Genomic DNA, 27,609 nt, shown 5'->3' with positions numbered 1-27,609 from the left:
TTGCATGGGGTGGTTGTAGTGTAATGATTCAGGGTTTACGCAACCTTGCCAAGTTAGTTGGTAGTGTAAATCTTATATATATGTTTTATTTATAACCACTAAATAACACTATTCAAAGAATGGTAAATGTAACATTTAATATATGCTATGATTATTTTTGTATTATATTTGAACAAAAATGTAATTCATTACTGTTAATGGTCACATGAGGCAAACAAATTAAATAAATGAACGTTTAACTGGATACTGAAAGTAGTGTAAACACTACTTCTGTTTGAAGGCTTCTTAGAGCAATAAAGGCAGACATCATAAAATGTTCACAACTTACCTTAGCAAAGTCTTACCTTAAGAATAAATGGTGTGACCAAATCAAGCAGGCCTATACAGTAGATTTAGTTACAGACTAGCCGAACTAGTAGTCGCTAAGCCTCCAATGTGAATTGAGTATTTTTTAATCCACACTGAATGATATTAAAGTCTGTTTGAATATTTGGCAAGTAACCAAATGAAAGAATTCTGACAGGAATGCGTTAAGTAAACAAATAAAAAATGTAATATTGCTAACGTTTCTGCCTCCGAATCACGTTTTTAGCCAAATTAGCTATACAACGCGCGAGCGTCGACGTTAACCAGACTAATAAAATGATGTCACGCAGGCTGTGCTCTAGTCCCTTCAGTCAGCCTCACTGAACACACAGTGTTCGTCATGAAAGGGGCGGGTCTGGAGTGCATATACGCGTGACTATTGGACATTCCAACTGCCTGTCACTTCCTGTCGCCTTTCAATTGGCTATTAGCATGCGGGTTTATCTCTCCATCTCTTGTATAAATGCCGCTTACTTTTCTACCGTCAACCTCCGCCGGATGTTATAGTTCCTATTATCAATTCTTTCCCCCTTAAACTACACCTATTAAATCTTGTCTGATAAATGACTAACAACCATTCCGCGCGTCCTGACCAATCCGTGTTTTTTAACCCGTAGACCTTGTCGAGAAAACTCTTGACTCCTCTGGGCACATGAAACTGGACACCCGAGCGTTTGAGGGCCCTCTTTCCACGCGGAGGAATACATTGTTGCTGCTCACAATGTGGATGGAGGTGGTCAAGATGTCTACTAGAAGAATGAATTCACCTCAATTGTAACAACATAAAGGAAGTCGTGGCGCGGGATTGTTTGGATACAGACCTGCAACATTCTATTTATGACGTTGGTGTTTTGAAGGAGGATGTCAAAGGAGGAATAAGACACATTGTTGCGCCTATCAGCCTTTAATGCGCCGTGCTTCAAATTCTTTCAAGTTTTATGGGTTTTCCCTACGAGATTCAACCTTTCTTTTTTTACTACTGGATGTAAAACAACTGATAATCAGAGGTAATGCTTTTTGCCCTTTTGTTGAGTTTTACCGGGTTAATAAGTTGAATCATTTTAGTCTCATATTTACATCAGAGAAGTCACATAATTGCATATTGAAGTTAGTTTTTGGGATGTGTGCTTATGGAAGTGGGGGTGTGCAGAGTTTTTTTTCTTGCTTAGAGGCTGTGGTGGTGGTGGGAAGTCCTGCCCAGTTTTGTGCTGGTGGTCTTTAACCCAGTTATATCCTAACAGAAATGACTCCTTTGTCCTTTTATCAAAGTAAGGATTAGTTTTGTGGGGCGCTTATGAGTTTAAGAGACTAGTTAGAGCGAGCTGTCAGTGCAAATTTAATCTACAAATGACTGATGGAGGAAAGTTACTTTAATTTGTTAGACTTGTTAAAATATATCATTTCCTACTGAACTGAAGCGCTGCGTTGTAGCGGGTTGTATCCAGGTTTGCTTTTCACAAAACCTTTGGTTAATTCAGTTACTTCGGTGAATATTTTTGGGCAGGAAATTCCTCGCCCCCCACCCCCACTCGCCTTCAGTCTCTTGAGGAAAAGTTGACATTTTGTCGCGGTACTTTTATTAACTTTTGCTTAATCCAGCCAGGCTTCTACATTTATCTCACAACACATGACTAATTGAGAATTATCTGCCCGACGGCTGCTTAATATTGATAAAAATGCCGTCCTTATCAAAAGTACGTGCGCGCGATCGATGTGGCCTATTGGTTTTCGAAATGGTTAGATGTCGGAATACAATAAGTTTACAACTGAGAATAAATATTGACATTGTTCATGTCTAGGTGAAGCTTAGCCCTACTTGCACAAAGAAAGTGACGTGACTGAACTCTAGTTTAAACGTGTTTGCTCGTTCATTAACGGAGATGGGGTTTTTACGCGTTTTTATTCATAAGGTGGATTTAGTTAGTGTAGCCTACATTAAATCGGTGGTTAGTGGTAACACTGTTGCGCTCTCTTACAACTAACCACCAATGGCTGCAGTGATACAGACCTAAAGATACAATTTAGCCTGCCTTTTAACTACGAAATACATTTTAAATGTGTGTTTTGTCTTGTTTTTAGTGTCACCTTACTCATTTCCCTTTATCGTGAGTGTGATGGGATCCTTACCGTTAGGGATGGAAATCGTAAGCAATTCTGCTTCAGTTTTTCTCATAATGATTTCTTGACGATTTTAATTATGTTGATATAATAATATCAAGGGGAAAAAATGATTGTTGCATTTACAGCCCTAAGCAGTTTGTTGGCAAATTATGCGACCGCACCAGATTTCAGCAGAACCCACGTAACAAATCATAAATAAATGTAGCTACATCTCTTGCATAGGTGAGCTATCATAAATGCATCATAAAACTGGCCCTTATTTTAATGCAAGTAGTTAACAAACAAAAAGGTGGTAACCTGTTTCATTTATATAGTATAACATGATTTGTAGGCCTGTCTTATTTGCACGTTGTCATACAAACAACCAGTCGGTAATGACTTATAATCAGACAATACTAAATGAATAACTTGGGGTTTAGTAAGTGAGTTAGATTAATTCATGAACAGCTCAAACTGGTTCAACTGTGTGTTTTCGATCCACTACACAGAACCGGTTCATAAGAATCATTCGTTCTCAATTGGAGTTGCACTGGTGGCGCTTTATTTTTTGGATCACTTTAAAGAATCGACTCTTAGAGTCACTTGTACAAGAATCGGATTGGACTGGTCGCGCAGTATGTTTAAAGCTCTTGATTAATTTGATAGTAGGGAATACTGTCTGATTACAGCGATCTGTATGATCGTAAACCGCTAAATGAATTGTATATCATAAATAAGTTTGATCCGTTTTTTTAAATATAAGAAGAGAAAATATATTTTTACTTGTGGTTTTGGCTTTGTTTTGGCTGGCATAGACTTGAGGGGAATTTGGGCCCTCTGTTACTATCTTCCTTTCTTTTTACGGAGAGGCCACTTGTTGTCATTTAGTTGTTTTTGTTTGGGAGTCGAGAAAGCAGTGTGAATAAAATGTACTTGCAAGGTGTAAAAACACTTTTATTTTAGCTATTGGCTTGTAATAGTGTAATAATCAGACTGCTGAAGAGAAACTAATGGTTAATAAGCTGGACTGCTAAAGCGCACCACCTGTTGGCATGCAATCGCATACAGGACCCCTTAAGATGAGAAAAAGTTCCTTGTTTTACCAATCACCCCCCCCCCCCCCCCCCCGTTTGATGGTCTCCTTTCATGCAAATCAACTGGCCAGATAACTATAAATCATACACAGGATAGAGATGTACAATAAGTTAAGAACATTGATTTGCATGTTCCATGTGCAGATATCATGGTTTCATGGAAACTTATTGACTTATGATTGCATTTAGTTTCATTGCTATGCTGAGGTTGCATAACACAACAATATTAATAATAAGATTGACAGACATTATAGAAGAACTGGCTCTTTGAAAAACTAAATAAAACCTTGTAATGCTTGTTTGTTTGGCCATCTCATTGTAACACAAGACTAATTGTAGTGTGTAAAACATACAGGATGTCCTCGGCCACATTAATTATCAAGCAAGTTTTAGATTTAAAATTAAAATCTTGGACAAAGATAATGACTTGGCACTGGCATTTCATACAGCCTCCTGAAGCTATGCATAGTTAGTTAATTAAATTTAGGCCCACTTTTCATTTGAGACATGGAAATTCTGGTAATGTACTCTTATGAGATGTGTATATTATGAGTACAATACACTCTCACTTTTATTTACTATTCAACATGCACTTCATCACTGCTTTTCTCATTCATCTGGTCTTTAGATAGCTCACCCCAGCTGTCTCTCTCTGGTTTTCTTCTGCAGGGTGCTTTAAAGACCGAGGGGTATGAACGAGGCGCACCAGAGAATGGCTACAGTGGGAACAGATAAGGAACTCAGTGACCTGTTGGATTTCAGTGCAGTAAGGAAGAGACTATGTAGTCTTTGTTACTGATCTAGACAAAAACTCTCGTAAAGAATCGCTTCATGATTTCTTATTCGCTTCAACAAAATCTGACCTTGTAGTCAGAGGATAGCCGTTTTTCTTCATAGCACTTCAAACTGACCGAATCTCACGTCACAATGCCTGCTGTGTTGCTGGCTGTAAACATCATAATGAATCTTTAAATCATGTGCAGTCTCCAACTGGGTCCTTAGAAGTGCACGCAGTTTGCCATTTGAAACATCTCCAGCAGAATAACCATCACTCAATCCTCTCTTATCCTTATCCTTCCATTTGCTATTCTCATTTCACCTGTTGTTAAAATGTTATTATTCTTGGCGGTCATGCTTTCCTAAATAGCATTAAAACAATAGCGAATATAAAAATGTTAATCACTTGATTCATTGAATGGCTCGACCATGCTTAATTTATTGCATTGGAAAATTGCCATCTACTGAAGCAGTGAATCAATTAAGACAATACATTGATAATCAGACGTGCCAGATCAAATGCATTATGATCTCACATCTAATTACAAATTGTTGATGGTTTAGTTACTCCCTCATATCGCATTCATTTTCCAGCATTGAACCTTTGTAAAAAAAAAAAAAAAAAAACAGGAGCTTGTGCATTTGGTATCTTCTTTCTCGTGGTGTTAAAGGTGGTTCACATTGTGAAAAATGTCTACCACACCAGAAGGTCCCTCTCATGCACCATGCAAGGCTAGCACTGTTGCTGCTTATGGGTTTCTCTTTGCACGTCAAAAACAAAGAGGCATCATCCATCCATGTAAACGGATCCTCTTCAGCCCTTTCTGTGAAACCTTGAATTCTTTGTAGTACAAGACAAGATGCATCTTCAAAGAGCCATACTACTGTGTGAGAAATGGTTTCTTTCAGGTGGAACCATTTTAGTGGGTTGTATGTGGCAAAGTTGACATGACATTTTGCATTAAACTTTTGAGCAAGCTAAGCTTGACGTCACAGCGTGAATCCCCAATAATGCTGAAAAATCGCTGTCTGTGGGCACCTGTTGATGTGAGTTTGTTGTAATATGCTATTATGCTTAAACTTCTTATTTTTCTGCCTTAGATGTTTGCACCCCCTGTGGCCAATGGGAAGAACAGACCTACCACACTTGCTAGCAGTCAATTTAGTGGTTCAGGTAAGACTAAACGCATGCCTTTTCCCATTTAGTTTCAGATATTACTTGAATTTGCCATATTTGTGCATTTCATAAGATTAAAGCGGTGTTCTTTATGGCAGTGGAGATGTTTGGGCCAGTTGCTAAGTGCTCGTTTCTCTAAACAGAAAAAAAGGACATGCTTCTTCTTGTTTTCCTAAACCACCTCTTTTATGAATTCACCGTAGTATATCCAGAGTCAAAGCTCGGGGCAGTTTGGATCCCTTTGAACTGGTTGTTCAGTTAAAGCTCCTTTTGCACAAACTTGTACATCGTAAAAACTTTGTTAGGTCAAGAGGATTGACTGATTGGTTGCATAGCTGTTTATAATCACGTTTTTGTCCAGAACATTTTAACAGCCCAAAATATCTCATTGTCTTTTGTTTTGTTTGTATGTTTGCCATCTTTTCCCTAATAACCAGTTGCACATCACACTCACAAAAGTGTTATTTTTGCAACCATTGTTGGCTTGTGCTTCTCCAGTTCAGATTGTTTCAGAAGCTGTCAAAGGCATGAATGTCCCATGCGTTTCTCTTCAAGTCTTTCCAGTCTGTCTGTCTGTCTCCCAATCGACACTCCAAACATTACCCTTGAATAAGAACAATCTGAGAACAAAGACTTAAATAAAGGCCTTACGGTCTCCAAACGATTCCCCCACCCCACCGCGTAAAACACTCCTCCCCCCACACAAGAAAACACTTTCTCCCCCTGCCAACTGACAGGAAATGGACCCTCTCTGAAACAAAGCTCTCTCATACCTCCCACCACCCCTGCAGGAGGCCCGCATGAAAACAGCAAAAGAAACACTGTGAAAGATCACCAGCTTCACTCTCGGTCTGTGGCGGCCTGAAGTGCCAATTACATAGCAGGGCCAAGCTAATGTCTCAGTTTGAGATTTTTATTGCGAGAGCTACCTGACACAGAGGTGACGCCGACACTTAAATCTGTTACTTGTGAGATGCTTCTAGAAGGTCTCCACATCAGTCAACATAAGCCTCACCTGTGAACTCGGTATAACAGGATATGACATGTTCTTAGATTCGCTATTGAGAAGGTCCAAGTGACAGTTCCTCAGCGGTATTCATTTAAACTCCAAACGGAATTATGGGTTCAGTACATTCTAAGCTCTGTCAGCATAGTTTGTGAACATGTTCTGGATTACCGCAAAAATTAACTTGATTACCACATTTTAACTTGACCCTTAGTTGTTGTTTTTTTTTTTTTTTAAGAAGTATTTTGAGGATTTAAAAAATGCTAGTGTTTATACTTAAACTGTATTATTTGTGCTGTAAAGTTGTCCGTTTTGTGTTAAGACCACTGTTCCAGCCAGATAAACTATTAGTTACCAGTGCAAAGGCCCGTTCACACCAAGCACGATAACAATAAAGATTACGATAAAGATATAGTTCTAAAAATCGTTCTCAGCAGTCCACCCCTCAACTATAACGATAAAGGCACAGAGAAACAATATCGTTGGAATCACTTTCAGAACGATTTTTTCCAGCTGATGAACGATAAAAACAGACACCCAATCAGAATTCATCCTGCTTTAAGGAGCTGGAGAATTTAAAGCGACGGATGCGTGTGTGCTTAGAATATACAAATTATATAATTCCGCTGCTGTGGATGCTAATATCGTTATCTTTATAGTTATCGTTCTTGGTGTGAACAGGGCTTAATTCATGTGTTTGAAATCTTCCTTGTGTAAAAAGTCCTTTTGCACAAATTGTCCTAAAGTTTCTGACATTACATGGTCATGGCAGGTATTGCAAGTACTGTATATATTTTTGCACAGGAAAGCTTATTATTGCAATGTATCCAATTAGTCTCATGTTAGGACCTAGCTTCAAAAACTTGTACTTTAACATTTATTGTATTGCCCTGTCCTTTGCTTTGAAAGAATTAAAGGACAAATGACATTTTATTTTCTGTGGTAACATGTCATAAATGATGTTGATAGAACTTGACATTTATTGAACCAGAGCATTCCTTAAATATCATAAAAGTATTCCAAATTAACAAAAGCTGTGTTCTTGTCTTCCTTGCATGGATTGTTTTTCAACTTTAAACCACTGGCCAGGAGTTAAACTTCTGACTGTCCTCTGCTATTCAGTCATAAGATCCCCAAATCAAGGATGTGTTTAGAGGAAGCAGTGGCCTTCAGAAGTGCATCTGTTCCTCAAGACAAAAGTGCTCGTAAGGGTGCTAATTGCATTGTCATCTCCTCCCCCTCCTTGGGCATAGCCATGGTGTTTGTGGGATTTTTTGCATGGAAGGACTTCACCAGGCGTCCTCTCACTCACCTCCACAGCTGCCCAACACGTCACTCACCGAGGACAGCGTTAGGACAGGACCGAGTCCATTTCCCCCTTGGTCACACACCTGAGATGCGAGCACATTTACACACACACACCTCAAGCTGTTATTGCTTCACTTTTGATATCTGCTGCGATCTGAACTTGAATAATGGCACGCTGTGCAGCTGATGTATTTGAAGGAGTGTATAAGGGAAATGATCTTTCCTCAACGCAGGAAATGGAATCAGTTCCTGCTTGACCAGGTCAAGGTTTTACTGTGCCCCCCAACTTTCTATCCTCTCCCCTCCTTGCTGAACGCGATCGATTTTGAAAGCGAAAGTACCGATAAAACAGCGCACATAAGAAAGTGATTACACGCTTTAGCGAGTTTCAGCAACTGCACGTGATCACAGATTGCACACTTCCCACCCGAACCCCCGACCCCCCCCCCCCCCCCCCCCCACACACACACACACAACGTGATTTGTGCCCCCCCAGAAATTTAAATACCCCCCTGATGGAGGTGCCCTGGCGCCGGCTCTGTGCTTGACTGAATGTCAGATTTGTCTTTGTAGAATTGTATTTTGAAGCTTCCAGCAAATAAGTGGCCAGTAACTCAAAATATAAATTGTACACATTGTATCCTTAAAAATTTGCCATTTTTTTATACACAAAACCAAATTTGGCAGAAAGGGCACCGGTTTAGTTTGCTAATGTGGTAATTCATATGTAACAGTCTGACAAATCCAATCCAAAACCATTCGCCATGTTAAACATCTTATATGGTCCTTCTGCATCTGAATCTGCATCTCTGCTAGGGCTGCACGATTCTTGCTAAAATGTGAATCACGATTTTTCTCCATGGGGATTGAGATCACAATTCTCTTACACGATTCTCATTTTTTCCAACCAAAATGTATTGCACTCAAGTACAAAAAAAAAACAGGACATTCAGCATAATAAAGTGCTGGAGTAACAAAAAATTATCTTTTCTTTATTTTAGACCCTTTAAATTGAATAATTTCAACAAGCTTAAAGTTGTTGAACATAAGAGAAAATTAACAATAATAAATAAAAATATTCACATTCACACGGGGCGTCGGCATCAACGCCCCTCGTTTACTTTGAATGGAGTGACATCAAGCGTTGCCGAACTGAATTGTGGGTCCCTTGCGTCGCTTCACTGGCGTTGCACGCGGCAGAAGTTGAAAATTTTTAAACTTTTCAAGCGCCAACGCAGGCGTCAGCCAATCAGATCGCCTTATGCAAATACCCTAGCGTAGACGCTAGCCAATCCCATTCATGCAGCACCAGAAAAGTATGTGATTGGCTGTTATCACTATGACGGCGCGTCAGCCCCAGAGCCGTTGAGAAACAGAGTTGCGACACTCCCATAGGCTTCCATAGGAACTTAGGAATGCGGAAGTAAAGCGTGTCATGGAGCAGCCAATAGTTCCAAACAACCGGTAGTTTCAGCATTGAAGCCCATTCAATTCAGTGCTTCTCAAACACAGTCGCCAGAAAGTTGAGGAAATTACAGCATTTTTTGCCATTATAACGCATTAGCTTACCTCTCGGAAATCTGACCAGTAGTTGTATTTTATGAAACGCGCTATAGTTAAGGTTTATTTTTAGATAATAGACAGTATATGCTATATTTGCAGTTAGATAACGTGGATATATTATATAATAAAATATTTTGATGAATACAGTTGGTTGCCTTTTTTATTTTGAAGTATTTGGAAAACTTAAATTTACTTTTTTTTTTGCAAACAGACCAACGAAAGAGAAACAAAATAAAGTGCTGTGACAAGTCTTAGTTAGTCTAGCACAGTTCACATAGCATGATTTTTTAAAAATAAATATAAATAAATAGAATAGACAAGTGCTAGTATTAATTGGTCAGATGGTGGCGAAAAATATGTCTTTTAGATGTTTTTTTTTTTTTTTTTGAAAATGGCTAAAACCATTTCTAGCATTCATTGATGTTCACTTGTGTATGCATATTGTATCTTATATTTTAACATAATATTGTATTAAAATGTGAATAATAGATGACCATAGAGGAAGAAATATTAATACAATAACACATTTTACATACTAATTAGATTCCTTACACTCTTTAAATAAGCATAATTTATTTCCTCATTGGTCTGCACATCCACAGGAATAAGTGTAACACAAAAACACACAAAGTCATGCCTCAAGTCTCCAATCTTTATTAAGCAGTTTACATTATACTTTGCATACAAAGACATGTAACTGCCTTATCCTGTGTGTTGCATTGTACTATGTTTTTACTCCATAGTTAAACAAGAAAAACCCATTAATATTATTTCCACTAAACTCCACAGACAAAATGCTACTATCAGTGTATTAAACAAATTAATCAATGGACATTTTGTGTTAATATTTGCCGGAAAATGCTGCAAGTATACCCGCTGTTGTTGTCTGACCCGATTGACAGCGCGGAGTTGTTTTGGAACTATTGAGAGCTCCATGAAGCACGTGACCGCGCGGCGGCGAGATCAAAGCGTGTTGCAACTCTGTTTCTCAGCGGCTCTGGTCAGCACCAAGCTTCAGACACGCCCTCCATCAAGCGTTGATGCTGACGCCCCGTTGAAGCAGCGCTGCGTAGAATGATCACCGTATGACATCAAAGTACTGCAAGAGCGATTTGAATGCATAGGATCCGACTGCTTTCTTATCGCTCTCGTGGTACTTTGATGTCATACGGTGATCATTCTGCGACCGCGCCTATTGACTCCGTTTAGGTCTGCCGCCTTGTTACACATCACTTGAGTGACAGCGGAACGTGGCCAATGAGGAAGAGGAGAAAAGTGATCAAGATTTATGATTGATTGGTGAATTAATAGTGTTTTGTTATTGTGTGAGTGTGACCAATAACGCGTGAATGCAGCATGATCTGAATGCAGGGAAATACACGGAAGTGAATCGCCGTCATTTAGAAATGAGATCGCATTTATGTATGAATCGAGATCGTGATTTTTTTTTCAGATTAATCGTGCAGCCCTAATCTCTGCCACTTCATTTTCCCCACATAAGATGATTCTGCCAGGGAGATTCTTTCACTCACTCAGTCTGTGCCCACTTCATTTCCCATGCTGCCTGCGTGGGCTCCATAGATCACGGCTGTCAGGCGTGGATGTCGCTATTTGCTCTGCTTTGTTAGCTTCATCACTCATGCTCAGCCTTCAGTGGCCACTTTGGCTGAGACCCCCTCTTCTCTCACACATTTTTAATTAGACCTAAAAAAAAAATCAAAAGGCGAATATGAATATTCATAAACCAACTGCATTAATGTGCACAATTATGCAAATCAGCATGCAATTAAGCCATGTGTCTTTGGAGAGCTTTGCATTAAGGCATAAGACAGGAGGCAGAGGGGAATGCTTTATGAGGAATTTCTGCTCCAGTACACTGAAATATTGCCGCAGTGTTTTCGAATATCCATTTTTCTACATATAAAGCATATCGGAGAACCTTTTAACACTCCGTATCCTGTATGTCTTGTACTGAGACCTGTGTTGTCCCTATGGGTCTCCACTCCCAAATGTACAATGATGCTAATTTTGCAATTCTTTGATCAGCCTGTTTTTGTTCTGTTTGTCGTGATACCCCCCCCCCCCCAACTTGTCTTAATGAGATCCAGTGACTGAATGAATGCTCCCTTTATGGTCAGTGATGTCGAGGCTTGCTGAATGACATGGATATTAGTGTGGTGTGATGGTTTTGGATGAGATCCAGAGGCTGTCTGACAAGCACAGCACCAGCCACCAAACGTCCAATGGCCTTAATGCATGAAAGGAGAATTAAAAAGGATCTTGATCTTGAAGGTTTAGTGCATGCCAAAATTGCAGTATTGGTCTGAGAGTTTGTGATCTATTGCTTTGTAGGTATGGAAGAACGCAGTAGTCCCTGGGCTGCTGGAGAGCAAAACAGTCCTTCTTTTAACCAGGTACAGGTAGACTCAATGACTTGTTTCTCGTCTAAAGGTGTTGTTGGGACATGTTTTATAGTTTTGACCTGCTTCTGTCTTGGGTTTTTCCAGAGCTATGGAGAGGGCTCACACTTCAACGAACACGATGGACTATCTTCCCCATTCCTTGGCACGGGAATTAGTGGTGAGTTTTACCAACTTCTGGTTGGTTTATCTCAAAGCCGCTTATGTAGAAACTGCCCCATGGGTTGCTTGGAAGTTGCTCAGGGTAGTTGAGCTCCTCTTTGGCCTCACCAAGAGCATTCCCTCAACCTCCATGTTGTGGCATTGACTTCCATTTCTTCCGATAATTGTGACATTTGGACTTTATTTAAAGTGCTGAGTGAGATGAGGTTCACTCCCATTTCATATGTATTTGCAGGCAAGAACGAAAGGGGTCCTCCTTACTCTTCCTTTGGGGGCCAAGTAAGTTGAATCAATTCTTGAGCAACACTTGAAAGTGCTTTAGTCACTTAAAGTGCTTAAATCCGCCATCTTGTTGTTCCCTATAGCCAGGGTTCCTGACCTCAGACATTGCCATGCCTTCTGCAGATGCCATGTCTCCATCCGGACTGAAGTCTGGCTCACAGTTTTACCAATCATACCCCAACAACCCCCGGAGACGCCCCTCAGAGGGAAGCATGGGTAAATAACTTTCAACATTTACTAGACTTGCATCAGATCAGTCAGTATGGAAGGAAAGAGTACCATGTATGCTTTGATTTTTTTTTTTCACAGATCCCCAACCAAAAAAGATCAGGAAGCCACCAGGACTGCCATCTTCAGTGAGTAACCTTTCTGAAATATTCTTACATGTTTCCCATTAAAAGTATTTCATTACAATCTCAATTTTTTTTATCAGAATTGTGAGATGTTAAGTCAGCGAAGTCCTGTCCATTAGAAAATTGTAATTACATAAACATGATGTAGTGGCCATTACAGGAACTCCTAGAATTGACTTCAAGCATTTGTGGCATCTTAAATGGTTTGACATTAGTCCAAAAGTTTAGCTCCAACACATCTGCCTGGAAGTTTTTAGTTATAAGTTCTGCAGGAAAGTGCCGAAGTAGGATTGGACACCCCTGCTATGGACCTCATTCAGAGTAGAAACATTTTTAATATGATGTGAACGGTAACAATTTAGTATAGGAACCAATTCTCACTATTAACTAGTTGCTTATTAGCATGCCTATTATTGACATATTGACTGTTTATTAGTACTCATAAAGCACATTCTGCATGACCATATTGGTCATCCCTAATCCTACCCAATACCTAAACTTAAAAATGACCTTACTATTAATAAGCAACAAATTAGCAGTTCATTGAGGCAAAAGTCCTAGTTAATGGTTTGTTACTGGTGAGAATTGGACCTTAAAATAAAGTGTGACCACATGAACAAACAAGAACATTGTTGTGAGGAGTAGATGTAAGAGTCCTCAGAGATTGTACCATTGTGTCAAATGGTTAACCAATAAACATTTAAGGTACATCCTTCCATAAACATTCCAGTTGACAGACTTTTGATTGAACAGGGTATGTATTTTCATTTGTGCTGAAACATGTCTACCATGACTAAGGTCCATAATACTTCTGAACCTTTGACCATCGCAAATCGGCGTTAACTTGAACAAACATGCAAGTAGCCATACCCCTTTTTTCGAGTCATGGGAAGAGTAACCGTTGTTTCTTGATCTAAATCCACATAAGCTCAACACTTTGCCCTCTAAAGCCCCTCCCCAAACGTGATCCTTCAGATTCGCCCATGCTAGACCTTATCCTCCCCCTCTTCCAAAGTGACCCAGTTGTGAGTCCCCTTGCACCTCTCTCTCTCTCTCTCTCTCTCTCTCTGTCTCTCTCTCTCTCTCTCTCTCTCTCTCTCTCTCTCTTGCTTGTCTTAGCTCAGATTAATGACTTCTGATGAGCTAGGGTTCTAGCTCCTGCTGAATCCTACTCTACGGCTCAGTATAACTTCCTCTTGTGCCGCCACAGCATTATAATACCCTAATGATTGCACCAATGCTCACCTGCTACCTTTGCCATACATTTCAGATATTAAAAATGTTTTTTTTCAAGTTTAAATCCAACTTTGGCTATGCACTAAAGGATATTGATCCTTAACTTGTCTGGGCTTGCCTTGATCTTTTCGAGTGCATCAACAAATCATTGTGAGGATGTGTTTCCTGGTGAACTTCAGAGAAGAGGGCCATTCGCAGGTTTTTTTTTTTTCCCTCCCTCATTTGTTCTTTTATGTGGTTTCTACATAATCGACCAGTCTATTTTGCTGCACTCCTACCACTTCTTCAGCAAGACCTCTCCCCCCACTGTTCTCACCCCTCCCCTCTTCAGCCCAGCTGCCTGTGGAGTTGGATGGGCTCCAGGAGTAGGCAGATGGCTCTGTAATTAGAAGTGCATCTCTCCATTCCCATCCCACTTCTCCCTGTTAAATCAAATTACAGGCAAAAGAGAAATATCGCTTTGCTGGATTTGTATTCTCCGCTGGCCCGAAACCCACCCGCCCGCCGGCAACCCCCTCCCTCCCAAACACTCGCTCATGTATACGCACAAACATACAAATCATACGTGTTAAGACGCGCTTGTTGGGGAATACACTGTATGGAGGTATGCCTCACGGCTCCTGAATTCAGATGAATTTCCAATCAGCATTCGGTTCCGTTTATCGATTCCAATAATTTTATTGTGACTGCTATAAACAAAACGTATCTTTTTTCCCATTTCCACGTTACGGAATATGTGAACACCCAGTGTGCTTGGCTTGATTTGGACTCACTCTTAGTGATGGTGCTCCCTGTAGCTGTCCTCCCTCTCCTTTTTTGGCTCATGGGAGTGCGAGAGGAAGCGCCGACTGTGCCATGAGATGGCCGTGGCGCATTTCCCAGCATGCTCTGTTCTCTGTCCTTGCCACTTTATCTGAGGGGGCACTATGGAAACACGCGTCCACGTCATTTGTACCGAAAATCACAATGCGCTTGCCAGCTTCATGGCCTCCATAGTTGTGCATTCAAGTGCAAGCGATTCGCTAGGGTTATTTTGTCCACATGAAGCCCGTTACCGTGAACGCCATGTTTCTTTATGTCCTTGTTTGTAAACACAGGTTTATGCTGCCACCTCTGGCGATGACTATATCCGTGATGGTGCTGCCTACCCAGGCTCCAAACCTGGTTCTGTGTACCCAGGATCTTTTTACATGCAAGGTTTGTACATGGGGAAATAAAATCGTCTTTTCCTTATCTCCCCAAGCCATAAATTCTAACATTAATGTGTACATAATTTGTTCACGCAGACATGTTTGCAAACCGACTAAGCAATAGTTTTGTTTGTTTGATTTGAAATTAGGAGCATACACAAAGACAAATGTTTCTTTGGATTAGAATCCACATAAGTTCTTGTGCTGATTGTTATTGATCCTTCCCATCTGCCTTTGTGTTTGCAGAGGGCCTACACTCCTCTTCGGACCCCTGGGCCCCCTCTGGATCCATAGGCCAGTCGGGATACACGGCCATGCTGGGGAATTCGCCACACATCAGTCAGTCAGGCTCCTTCTCTGCGATAAACCCACAAGACAGAATGGTAGGCCTTCTGAAAGGTTTGGAGAAGGGCTTAAATTGTGACTCATTTCAGAAGCTCCAAAAAATTTTTATTTTCCACAGAACTATCCCTTGCATGGAGCGGACGTCAATGGTTTCCATTCGGGCTCCGCAGCCTATAGCCACACATCCTCCATGAATGGATCAGACAGCATTTTGGGTAAATTACCTTTTTTTTACCTCTTTGAATTTAATGTTCTCTAGGTTGTGAAATGAGCTTGTAATTGAGTTCAGATTACATCTTGAAGTTGATTCTTCTTATAAAATAATTTTTGGCCTTGGACTAATCTGAACTCTAACTGTACTTCAGAGGAAATGGCCTTCAATCTTTCATTCAGACTTTGAATGGACATTTTTAGCAGATAGCAAATTAAGGATCACTTGAATAGTCGTGACATTGACGTAATGATTGGAGTTAATAAGTACTCCCGTTCTCTCCCACAGCAAGCAGAGGTTCAGTCACAGGCAGCTCAGGTGATGAGATCGGAAAAGCTCTTGCTTCGGTGAGTGAGCTTTCATTAATCACCATGAAAGAGCATTTGGCCATGTGAAGTCAAAGATGGATAGCATTATTCAGATTTTCAGTGACCCTTTGGGTATGGATTATTATTAGCCATAGTTGTTCAAATTTAGTCGTGTTTTTGATTGACAGATCTATCCTTCAGACCACAACAGCAACAACTTCTCCTCCACTTCTTCCACTCCTGTGGGCTCCCCTCAGGGCATTGCAAGTAAGTCAGATACGCTGTCTTATTCCGTCAAACCTTGATCTGGTTCATTAGATCAGTTTGTGTTGAAAGATACCAAGACAAAAACGTGTACATAGCAGAGGAAGAAGCCTGAAGAATCATAAATCATTCTCTTTAGATTGATGGGCTTTGTGTAGGTCAAGGTGTGAAAGTGAAGCTCTAGAGCGCTATCTGCTGTTGTAGAGGCATACCTGCATTCAGATGTTTCACACTCAGGCCATATATCATGTTCTCCTCAGCAGGTGCAGCACAGTGGTCGAGAGCTTCTGGCCAGACTGCTCTGTCTCCTAACTATGAGGGTGGACTACATGCACTGGTAGGTTTAAGATCCCTTTTAAACATTCCCACAATAACAACACTGATGTACAACTGCATTTAGCAATGACAACATTTTTAGATCATACGTTTAAAAATGCTCTATTTGAAAACATTAAATAAAATGTATTGTGTTTTAATATTATATTCATATATTTTTTGTAAAATATTGAATTTTTAGCTGTCTTAATGATTGTTTTTGGCCTCATTGTGTACAAATCATCTGTGCTTTTTATTCAAGTCAAGTCACCTTTATTTATATAGCGCTTTTAACAATGTAAATTGTGTCAAAGCAACTGCACAATATCAAAAAAAAAAAAAAAAGGAAATAGTGTGTCAATAGTGTAAAATGAAAAAATAAATAAATAAATTGCAATCAGGTCGACGATATCGCTGGAAATGAATTGTCCCCAACTAAGCAAGCCAGAGGCGACAGTGGCAAGGAACCAAAACTCCATCAGAGACAGAATGGAGAAAAAAACCTTGGGAGAAACCAGGCTCAGTCGGGGGCCAGTTCTCCTCTGGCCAAACGAACCAGCAGTTCAATTCCAACTGCAGCAAAGTCAGATTGTAAGGTCTCAACTAGTTCCAGTGGTCATTTGGTAATTCTGTATGTTGTCTGAGCGTTGGCATCCACTGAGGTCCTCTGAGGGTTTGGCATTATCTTTTCTCAGGTGTTCGGTCATCTCAGATCATTTAGGGGTTGGATCCAGACTGAAGCTTCTGTCATTCCTAATTACCACGGGATGTTAATCCCGTGACAGAAACAGAGACAAATAGAGACATAATTAGCGTAGCTGCTGTTCCATCTAAGCATAAAATGATTTGTTCAACCCAAGCTAAAGAATAATAATAATGTACATTTGATCAGATATACTACAGTACAAGATTATAAGATGCATTATGTGAATGCTTGGCTAAAGAGATGTGTCTTTAATCTAGATTTAAACATAGAGAGTGTGTCTGAACCCCGAACGTTATCAGGAAGGCTATTCCAAAGTTTAGGAGCCAAATGTGAAAAAGCTCTACCTCCTTTAGTGGACTTTTCTATCCTAGGTACTATCAAAAGTCCAGAGTTTTGCGACCTTAGGGAGCGGGTGGATTGTAGCGTGGTAGAAGACAAGTTAGGTACGCAGGAGCTAAACCATTTAGGGCCTTATAGGCAAGTAATAATATTTTGTAAATGATACGGAACTGAATAGGTAGCCAGTGCAGAGACTGTAAAATTGGGGTAATATGATCATATTTTCTTGACCTGGTAAGAACTCTAGCCGCTGCATTTTGGACTATCTGTAGCATGTTTATTGAAGATGCAGGACAACCAGCTAGCAGTGCATTACAATAGTCCAGTCTAGAGGTCATGAATGCATGAACTAGCTTTTCTGCATCAGAAACAGGTAGCATGTTTCGAAGCTTGGCAATGTTTCTAAGATGGAAGAATGCTGTTTTTGTAACATGGGAAATATGATTATTAAAGGACAAATTGCTGTCTAATATAACACCCAGATTTTTGACTTTAGAGGATGTGACGGCGCATCCGTCTAGTTGCAAATTGTAATCCAAGAGATTCTGTGTATTGTTTTTTGGTCCAATAAGTAATATCTCTGTCTTATCTGAATTTAATAGGAGGAAATTATTGGTCATCCAATCTTTTAAATTTTTTACACAATCTATTACCTTAGATAGTTTAGAAGTTTCATCTGGTTTTGTTGAGATATATAGTTGAGTATCATCAGCATAACAATGAAAACTAATCCCGTATTTTCTAATAATATTACCAAGAGGCAGCATGTATATTGAAAATAGAAGAGGACCAAGGACTGATCCTTGTGGTACTCCATACTTTACTTGTGATAATTGTGATGACTCTCCATTTAAATGAACAAAGTGGTAGCGATCGGACAGGTATGATTTAAACCACCTTAAAGCCTGCCCTTGAATACCAATAAATTTATTCTACAGATAAATTTATTTCAGTTTAATAACTATGTACTTGTGTGTACTTTAAGGTAAATATCAATTATTTTTCTCCACAGCAGAACAAAATGGAAGACCGGCTGGAGGAGGCCATTCACGTGCTGCGAAGTCATGCGGTGGGTCAGGCCCCGGGAATTCCTGGAGCCCATGCCGACATGCACGGCCTACTGGGTGCCGTCTCTACATCCAGTGGATCTATAGGGGGTCTCCCTCAGGCCTACTCCAACCCAGGACTGCCCCTGAGCAACAGACACCCTACCATGGTTAGTGTAGACCAGGGCTGTCCAAACTTGGTCCTGGAGGGCCGGTGTCCTGCAGAGTTTAGCTCCAACTTGCCTTAACACACCTGCTTGCAAGTTTCAAGTATACCAAGTAAGACCTTGATTAGCTGGTTCAGGTGTGTTGAATTAGGGATAACTAAACTCTGCAGGACCCTGGCCCTCCAGGACCGAGTTTGTACACCCCTGGTGTAGACACTTATGTATGATCCAAACAGATGGATAACATGAAATTGCATCCAAGGCATCATGTTTTTACTGAATTGGTTGATTTAGACAGTTCATTTAATTGAACTTTATTAAAAAAAAGTTTTTTAGTATTTTTGTTTTCAAAAAAGAGGACAGTGGGGGCAGGATGCAGACAGGGGAGGGGTGGCTGTTGGGTTTGAGGGGGGTTAAAGTAGCCGCAATGACCATATCCCAAATATCAAAACTCAAAACATGTCATTTCCGTACCTAAAATACATATTTTACAGTCACCGTTATGTAGATTGATCATAAACACAGCTAAATGACTTCCTACCAATGGCCATCCTTAACATCTACCACAGTTTTATCATAGGTAGAATGCCAAATGTTTCAATACAAGCATTACAGTCAAATGTAATTTATGCAATATTTCAAACCTTTAACCCATGGGAGAAAAACAACAGTTTGCAGTTCCGTGTGAAAAATGATTTGGCAACCCTGCATCCAACACGAGCTGCATCCAAAGTGATTTAAATACTCCACTTATTGTTAGCGGCTCCCTGATGCATGAAAATTATATTCAATATTAGAATGTTTGCGGGAGCATGCAGTTATACTCAGAAATTCAGTGGGAGCGGGATTAAGAAAACAGTGCTGCACAGAGCTTTTATACAAAAACACACACAATGAATGGCGATTGTAGAAAGTAAAAGCTGAATCCTGGACATTTAGGGCGATTTAGGAATTTTGGGTGGACGCATTTTTTGGGGGGGGGGTCCAAAAAGAGGACATGTCTGGGGAAAAAGAGGACGTATGGTCACCCTAGATTCAGTGATTTGTTTGAATTATCAACTTGGCGAAAGTTATAGTTATTGTCCGATAACCATGCTAGCAACAATGCATTATATTTTTAATAAAATGTGTAATTTTACTCATAACGTTATTTAACCCATAATGCTATGACTAACATAAGTGTTAAAGAGAGGGTTTACCCAAAAGTGAAAATGTTACTAATTTACTCACCCTCACGTCATTCCAAACACTTAAGACCTTTGTTCATCTTCAGAACACAAATTAAGGGTGCTTTCACACCTGGCCCTTTGTTTCGGAACCTGGTGCGTTCCGCCCCCCTCCCCTAGGTTTGGTTCGTTTGGGCATATGTAAACACGGCAATCGCGCTCGGATCCGCGCCAAAACAATCGGTCCGAGATTGCCTGAACGAGGTGATCTCGGCTCGATTGAAAACGAATTCTGGAGTAGTTCGGTTGTAGTGAGAAAGCAATGTATGATGGGTAATTATGTAATTTCTGTGAAAAGCTTTGTTGTTTTGCTAATACCTCAAAATGAACCTGTGAATGTCTGTGGGTGAGCACGTCTTCGCCCATTCAAAATCAGCGCATTTTTTCATTTTTTAATGCCATCTTATTGCTCTTCGTTGTAGTAGGTGCATTCTAAAAATGTCTTCCCGATGAATCCTGGACTCCTGCTCGAAATGCTAAATTGATATAACAACAGCTACAAAAAAAAACTACAAACCCGCGAAGCTGTTGTCGTTCCATCCTGACGGATGACAGCGAGCTGAGTGGAATCCCGGTAAATAAACCGTGGAACTTTGACCAATGAGAGAACAGTTTACTCGTGTGTGACTTGTATTAACAAATTTGGTCCATTTAGAAACTTTGTCGTGTGAAAGCGAACCGCGCCAAGAATAAAAACCAACATTGTAAAAATTTGAATCCCTGTTTTGGAACAAAGCAATCGATCTACAGGTGTGAAAGCACCCTAAGATATTTTTGATGAAATCCGAGAGCTTTCTGACCCTCCATACACAGCAACAAAATCACATTCAAGGCAGAAAGGTAGTAAGAACATTGTTAAAGTCTGTGACATCAGTAATTCAACTGTAATGTTATAAAGCTACGAGAATACTTTTTGTGTGCAAAAAACAAACAAAAACAGCGACTTTATTTAACAGCTTCTTCTCTTTCGTGTCAGTTTTTGATGCACGTTTACATGAGTACCATGACGCATGCATGTGGTGCTGCGGACGAAAAAATTCTAAGTCATCCTCTCTGTCAAAATCTTCAGACATCTTTACGAAGACTATTTTATGTACAGCGTGTATTGTCCTCTGCGTGTAAACAAGGTGTAGCGCATCCAGGTTCGGAATGCTGGGTCCTCTCGTGAACGTGTGTCAATGACTGACAGGGAAGAGAAGAAATTGTTGAATAAAGTCGTTATTTTTTTCTTTGCACACAAAAAGTATTTGCGTAGCTTCATATTACTGTTGAACCACTGATATCACATGGACTATTTTAACGATGTCCTTACTAACTTTCTGGGCCTTGAACGTGTCAGTTGTGTTGCTGTCTATGCAGGGTCAGAAAGCTCTCAGATTTCATCCAAAATATCTTAATTTGTGTTCTGAAGATGAACAAAGGTCTTAGGGGTTTGGAACCACATGTAACTACAGTTTCAAACTAGCTTCACAAACACTGATAACAGGTCTCTAGTTTAGAGCTGTATGTGGTATCATGTAGGGATGGGCGATATCTTATCGTTTGCGATATACCGTTGAAAATTCTCCTCACGATAAAAATTTGTCTCCTCACGATAATAACGATAAGTCTAGTTGATGACGTAGTTTTGTGCGCGCCCGATTCACTGTTCACGTGCGGAGTGAAAACAAGCATGGCGGAAGGCGGACGTGAGGCTGACAATGCGTTCACACCGGACGCGACTTGCGCGAATAAATCGCGCTATTCGCGCGTAGTTGGACGCGTGAACATTTTGGGTTTACTCGCTTCATTTGCGCGTGAAATTCACTGCACAACAGACACGAATTCGCGTCATGGGCGGGGCTTCTGCCAGGCGCACATGTATGACTGCCACAGAGAGCGTATAGAATTTCGCTCAAAACGCTCAATTCGCGCTGTGTCATTCGCGCGAATTGCGCGGCAGGATGTCTATTCGCGTCTTTGCATTGACTTAACATGTAAATCACTCGCGCTTAACGCTTCATTCGCGTCTGGTGTGCTACCTCCACAAGCGCTCCTAAAAAGAAAAGTAAGCATAGAGCCCTGAGAAATATTTCTCATGTATGTGACGAGCCCCAATTTTAAGTTTTCTTTTTTTAATTATTATTATTTTAAGTTGTTTCATTATCAGGAAAAAATGCAAGTGATCCGCGCGAGCACCTCACTGTCATGCATGCGCATTCTTTTCCGCACAAACACTTGCATATGAATAATAGTCTAGACTCTAGAGCATAGCCTCATACACTTGTTTTAATAAATCGCTTATGCATTAAATAAAGACACAAAACAGGTTGTTAAATATGCTGAATATATTGTTCAAATATTTATAAAATGTGAAACTGTAGCTAATCTTATTCGCAGTCTAGCGTTTTGCATCTGCATAACATAGTGAATTATTTTTAACATGCAATGATACAAAATAAAACCAAACAAGATTTGTAATGAAGAAAAAAAAATGTAGACAAATAAGAATGATGTAGCCCACATCTCTTGAGCGTCTCACACAGCATGCGCGAGCCGAACACACAAAATCTTGCTCTCTGCATGAATGCAATGCAGATAGCGACACAAGTTTGTTTGAAACACATAAAAAGTTTAGATAAGATAATAATATTAACAATGAACATTATATGACATTTAAAATAGTTTTGGCGATTTTTCCTTCAGTCCGCCTGTGCATTTCTGACCCAAACAGCAAAGCAGTCTAAATCTCCGCGATGTTCTCGTTAAATATGCCATTTCTGAGATATTACAATGAATTAATTTCTAAAATGTTATGATATGGAAAGCCTGAAACAGATCACAGCAGTATAGCCATATATGTATATGTATAAATGTATATATATATATATTATCGTCATTTGTATCGTTATCGCAATAAATACCTGAAATTATCGTGATAAATTTTTTAGGCCATATCGCCCATCCCTAGTATCATGTAACCCAAAACAATAAAAATGCACCTGTGGGTATTGATATGTGCTAATTACTCTCCCTTGTTGCACTTGTCTGCAGGCTGGAAGCCATCGTGACGACCATGCCTGCCTTCCTCCCAGCAGCACCCTGTTGCAGTCCGCTCATGCTTCAGGCACCCCACAGCCTGGAGGACCACCAGAGGGTTTTAACAGTGAGCACAAGTTTCAATTTCTCTTTTTGAACCAACCGAACATGTAAACAACAGATGCAAACGCTGAGAGTTGCGTGTGAGTTTCAGCGGGATGCATTTAACGATTTCCTGTCTCTGGCTTCAGGTTTGCCCGGAGGCTTGGCCCACACCACGCATTCGTCTGATATTAAGAGGGAAGATAAGGAGGAAGATGAGAACTCCTCCGTGGCCGATAAGTCTGAGGAAGAGAAGAAGGAAAGCAAACCGTCTCGCACTAGAACAAGGTACAAGATCGCTTTTTTAAGCATTGCTCTAAACTAATGGCTGAATGATTTTTCAACCATAAACACTCAACCACATGATGGTTTGAAGCAAATTTGACTGCATACAACAAATTTCTATAAGTTTCTGTGTTTGTTCGAATGTGTCTTCACATTGGGCCAGGCCTGATTTGAAAGTGTTTGGGCTTCCCCAACACCCAAAATACCATGTTTTATAGTGTTCTCCCCCCCCCCCCCCCCCCTCCCAAACTCTCACATTGTTTTCAGAAAGGAGGTGTTTATCCATCAAGTCCTTTCAGGTTTATCAGACCAGGGAGAAGAGTAAGTCTATCTCCCACCATAGAGTGCATGTTTGTGAAAGACTCCGGATACACACTTGATCGCTTTTAAACGTTAAATGTCTGTGTTATTGTGCACAAAATAAATTCAAAGCCATTAATACACTAAAATGATTTTGACACAGGTGGGACTCTGACCTATAAAGGATTTTTTCATGAGTATAAACTAGAATTATCTGTTTTTCAATGCACAATTGGCTGCAAAGCAGCATATAAAGCACATTTGTATTTTTATCTTTTTATATATATGATTTTTTTCATTCAACATTCATCTCTTGATCTAAAATTGGCTTAAAATGTATGTTTCTATTCTACACCAGTAAAAGGTTTGGACACACATTCTCATTCTTTATCATGAAATGGTGAAAATGAAAGAGAGAAAAACTATGAAATAACACTAATTGACTTTAGGATGCTTAATCGTATTGAAGGAGTTCTACTCAAGCAAAAATAAATAAGTAAAATAAAATATATGTAGCACAACTGTTGATAATAATAAGAAATGTTTCTTGAGCAGCAAATCAGCATATTAGAATGATTTCTGGAGGATCATGGAATCATTTTATCCACCCCAAACTTTTGAATGGTTGTGTATATAGACAAAATATTTCTCTACTGAAGTAATTTCACATATTTGTGCATAAGCCTTTAGATCCAAAAACTTGAGCATGAGAAGACATTTATCAGGTGTGTCCAATTTTTTGACTAGTACTGCATTTAAGAGATTTATAAGTATTTTATGCACACAACTTTACACCTAATATACTTCAGCAGGCACCTGGACTACAAAGCTTACATGTCACCATGTTAAACATAGAAAATGTAATTTTTTAATTTAAATAAAATACATTTTCAGTTCATTGTACAATTAAAAAAAAAATTGGAATTTAAATGTTACATATATTATTGTCTCTTCACAGCCAAGACGAAGATGATGAGGATTTGCCGCCGGAGGTGAAGGTCGAGCGGGAGAAAGAACGGCGAGTGACGAACAATGCACGAGAGCGACTGCGTGTGCGTGACATCAATGAGGCCTTCAAAGAGCTGGGCCGAATGTGCCAGCTGCATCTGAGCAACGACAAACCCCAGACAAAACTGCTCATCCTGCACCAGGCCGTCAACGTAATCCTAAACCTGGAGCAACAAGTCCGCGGTATGTTTTCTTCTTCAATACTGACAAAAAACAGCATTTACTAGTATAATTTGACATTTTCATAGTAATACTGAATATTCATGGAGAAATAATATGTCTGGACTTATTGAAATATTTAAATTTATAATAATTAGTGCTGTCAAACAATTAATTGCGATTAATCGTATCCAAAATAAGTTTTTGTTTACATAATGTGTGTGTACTGTATATATTTATAACGTATATATCAATACACACACATGCATGTATATAAGAAAAATGTTACCACCTTATATTAAATATATTTATATATGATAAAAAATTATATAAATATATACATGTAAATATTTTCAAAATTATACTGTATGTGTATGTATTTATATTTACATAATAAATATACTCAATACATACATTATGTAAACAAAATACAAAACATTTTGTATTTTTACTTTCATTTTCATTTAGAACGCAACCTGAACCCAAAAGCGGCATGTCTGAAGCGACGTGAAGAGGAGAAAGTGTCCGGGGTGGCTGGAGACACTCAAATGCAGCTCTCCGGACCGCATCCAGGACTAGGAGGAGATGGACGCAACTCTGCCAGTCACATGTGATCATGTGGTATGTTAATGTCCATTTAAACATTGTCTCACTTTGTGCAACCCAGGTTATGCAAACACTTTTTGGTCACTAGTTAGATTTTTTCACTATTGTTAATACAGTTAATAGTATACAATGGTTAGACACCAAAAATTAGAGATGCATATTATTGTTACTGTATCGATTAACACTGTTAAAAGTGGTCTTAAGCAAATGTCAAAAACCAAATCCATTTTATCCCTTTTTATTTTGACAAAATGGTATAGAATTTAAATATGCCATTTATCAGCCATAACATTAAAATAATTTTCCTCTTATTAGTCTAAAAAAAATCTGTTATTTTAGAAGTGTATGTGTGATATTATAGTACTTGATAATCTTTTAAATTAGCTTTTTTCTTTGTATTTTCAGTTATATTTCAGCTTTATTTTATGCCTTTTGTCATTTTTAGTAGTTTTATTATGTCTATGTAGCTTTAATTCATTTTTAATTGTTTTAGTACTTCAACTTAAAACTTATTTCAGTTAATTTCCAATGAAAGACCAAGATTTTCATCTAATACTTATATTTTATTTTGTCAGCATTTTTTAATATTACTTAACCACTAGGGATGTAACGATTACCGGTTTGACGATAAATCATGATAAAATTACCGTTTCATTTTTGAATGATGAAAACCGTATTCAATTACCACGATTTGGACAACTCACGATAAATAAATACTGTCCAGTTACATCCCTATTAACTACATTGACTTTGAGACTTAATAGTTTTTAGTTAATGTTAATTTAAGATCAGTAATTGTGTCCGTTAATATCTAATTAACTTAAGCTGACATGAACAGTTGCATTTATTCACTAACGTTAACAAAGATTCATTGTTAATGTTAGTTAATGCATTAAAATAAAAGTAACACTTAACAGTCATTGCTTCATGCTGGTTAAAGTAGCTTCATTTCAATTATTTAAAATTATATTTTATAGTTTTAGTTAACAATAACAACTCTGACTGAAGTCTGTTTTCTATCCTTAGAACCAGTGAACTTTCTTGGGGCTCCTGGAAGAAGTGACCTTGAATCTCTTCCACCGTTCTCATCCTCTCTGTGTGCATATAGTGACTCGGAAAGCATATCATCCACGAAATCAGAGATGCACCCTCCAAAACTTTTCGGACACACGAACCGACCCGCCAAAACTGACACAGCAGATTTTGTCCGTGATTACTCCAGATCGCAATTACCAGCACAAATGTGAAGAACTCTTTCTCAAGTCATTTTGTATTTTTCTGCTTCCTTACAACAATGGATCATAGAAATCGACAAGTTCTGACCACAACTGACGTTTGTTTTTTTTTCCACTGCAGAAAGAGAGTTTTGATCGAGAGATGAGACAAACGTCAATTTAATCATGGATTTGTGCCTAATTGTTACGTTTTCTATAAGATGCAAACTGCTAACTTGTGTGAAACAAAAAAAAGTTTGGGAGTTGCTTGTATATGAGCAATTTTTCTTTTTTTTTTTTTTAAATGTGGTTTGTCATTCCCTAGTGAAAGGTACAGTCTTACGTGCGTTGTGTAACTAAACCCCATGAGAAGTGGGGCGAACCTGTGGTGCTTTTGAGGACAGTGTATCCCAGCATGCCTCTGCTCTATGGGCCAGGGCTCTTTCGGAATAAGAGAAAAGCACACGGGCCATCGCAGCTCTCCAGACTGTTTCATCTTCTTGGAAACATCACGCATCATCAGCTCTCACGATGCCATTGACTAGTTTAGCCAATCGGAAGAAAGCTCATCATACTATGACAACAACGCTTGGATTCCATTGCGTTCCCAAGCACAAAATTGCCAAGTTGACCTTTCACTTCTTTCCTTTATTTTATTATGTTTAATCATCACTCGCTCGCATCGACTCATTGTTGCCAAAAGTCTGAAAGCATACACATGTCCACCTCACACATATGTAATGGATATTATTTCGATTTGAGGAATAAATGTAAGAATATATATAAATATATATATTTTTGTTAGTCTATACATTGTAGATTTCTAAATAACAAAAACATATTAGTTTGAAGTGTAGAGTCTATAGCGCAAGTGAACCCTTAAGAGACACGTACGATTTCAAGAAAAACCCAGCGTATATTTTCAGAAACGTAAGGTTTGGGCGAGGCGACCCATG

General features: G+C 39.3%; 1 protein-coding gene across 6 annotated transcripts; it reads left to right on the top strand.

The window, feature by feature from the left end:
* Nucleotides 1-1,067: 1,067 nt before the first annotated feature.
* Nucleotides 1,068-26,896, top strand: LOC306867398 (transcription factor E2-alpha-like). 6 transcript variants are annotated; one of them, XM_079413028.1, is made up of 21 exons: nt 1,083-1,373; nt 4,230-4,326; nt 5,439-5,511; nt 11,744-11,805; nt 11,899-11,971; nt 12,209-12,252; nt 12,339-12,471; nt 12,565-12,611; nt 14,942-15,041; nt 15,281-15,417; nt 15,498-15,594; nt 15,879-15,937; nt 16,087-16,165; nt 16,426-16,499; nt 18,535-18,738; nt 22,995-23,106; nt 23,231-23,369; nt 23,634-23,687; nt 24,625-24,857; nt 25,302-25,454; nt 26,466-26,605. In XM_079413028.1, the coding sequence occupies exons 2-20, from the start codon at nt 4,252-4,254 to the stop codon at nt 25,445-25,447; spliced, it is 1,941 nt and encodes a 646-aa protein (XP_079269154.1). In that variant the 5' UTR covers nt 1,083-1,373; nt 4,230-4,251; the 3' UTR covers nt 25,448-25,454; nt 26,466-26,605. The 6 variants fall into 6 exon arrangements, with proteins under 6 accessions (XP_079269155.1, XP_079269154.1, XP_079269153.1 ...); XM_079413027.1 differs by having other exon boundaries at nt 16,423-16,499; nt 18,538-18,738; XM_079413026.1 differs by having other exon boundaries at nt 16,423-16,499.
* Nucleotides 26,897-27,609: the final 713 nt, after the last annotated feature.

The sequence above is a fragment of the Barbus barbus genome, assembly GCF_936440315.1.
Source record: "Barbus barbus genome assembly, chromosome: 49".
NCBI classification, from domain to species: Eukaryota; Metazoa; Chordata; class Actinopteri; order Cypriniformes; family Cyprinidae; genus Barbus; species Barbus barbus.
Note: the sequence above shows the minus strand (reverse complement) of the source record. Positions and strands in the feature narration are given on the sequence as shown.

Excerpts from the sequence above, each read along its gene's own strand:
- LOC306867398 (XM_079413026.1), top strand. The coding sequence starts at position 4,252 with ATGAACGAGGCGCACCAGAGAATGGCTACAGTGGGAACAGATAAGGAA. Across the intron at positions 12,253-12,338 it reads ACTCTTCCTTTGGGGGCCAA|CCAGGGTTCCTGACCTCAGA; the intron begins GTAAGTTGAATC and ends TGTTCCCTATAG. Across the intron at positions 18,739-22,994 it reads GCAACAGACACCCTACCATG|GCTGGAAGCCATCGTGACGA; the intron begins GTTAGTGTAGAC and ends ACTTGTCTGCAG.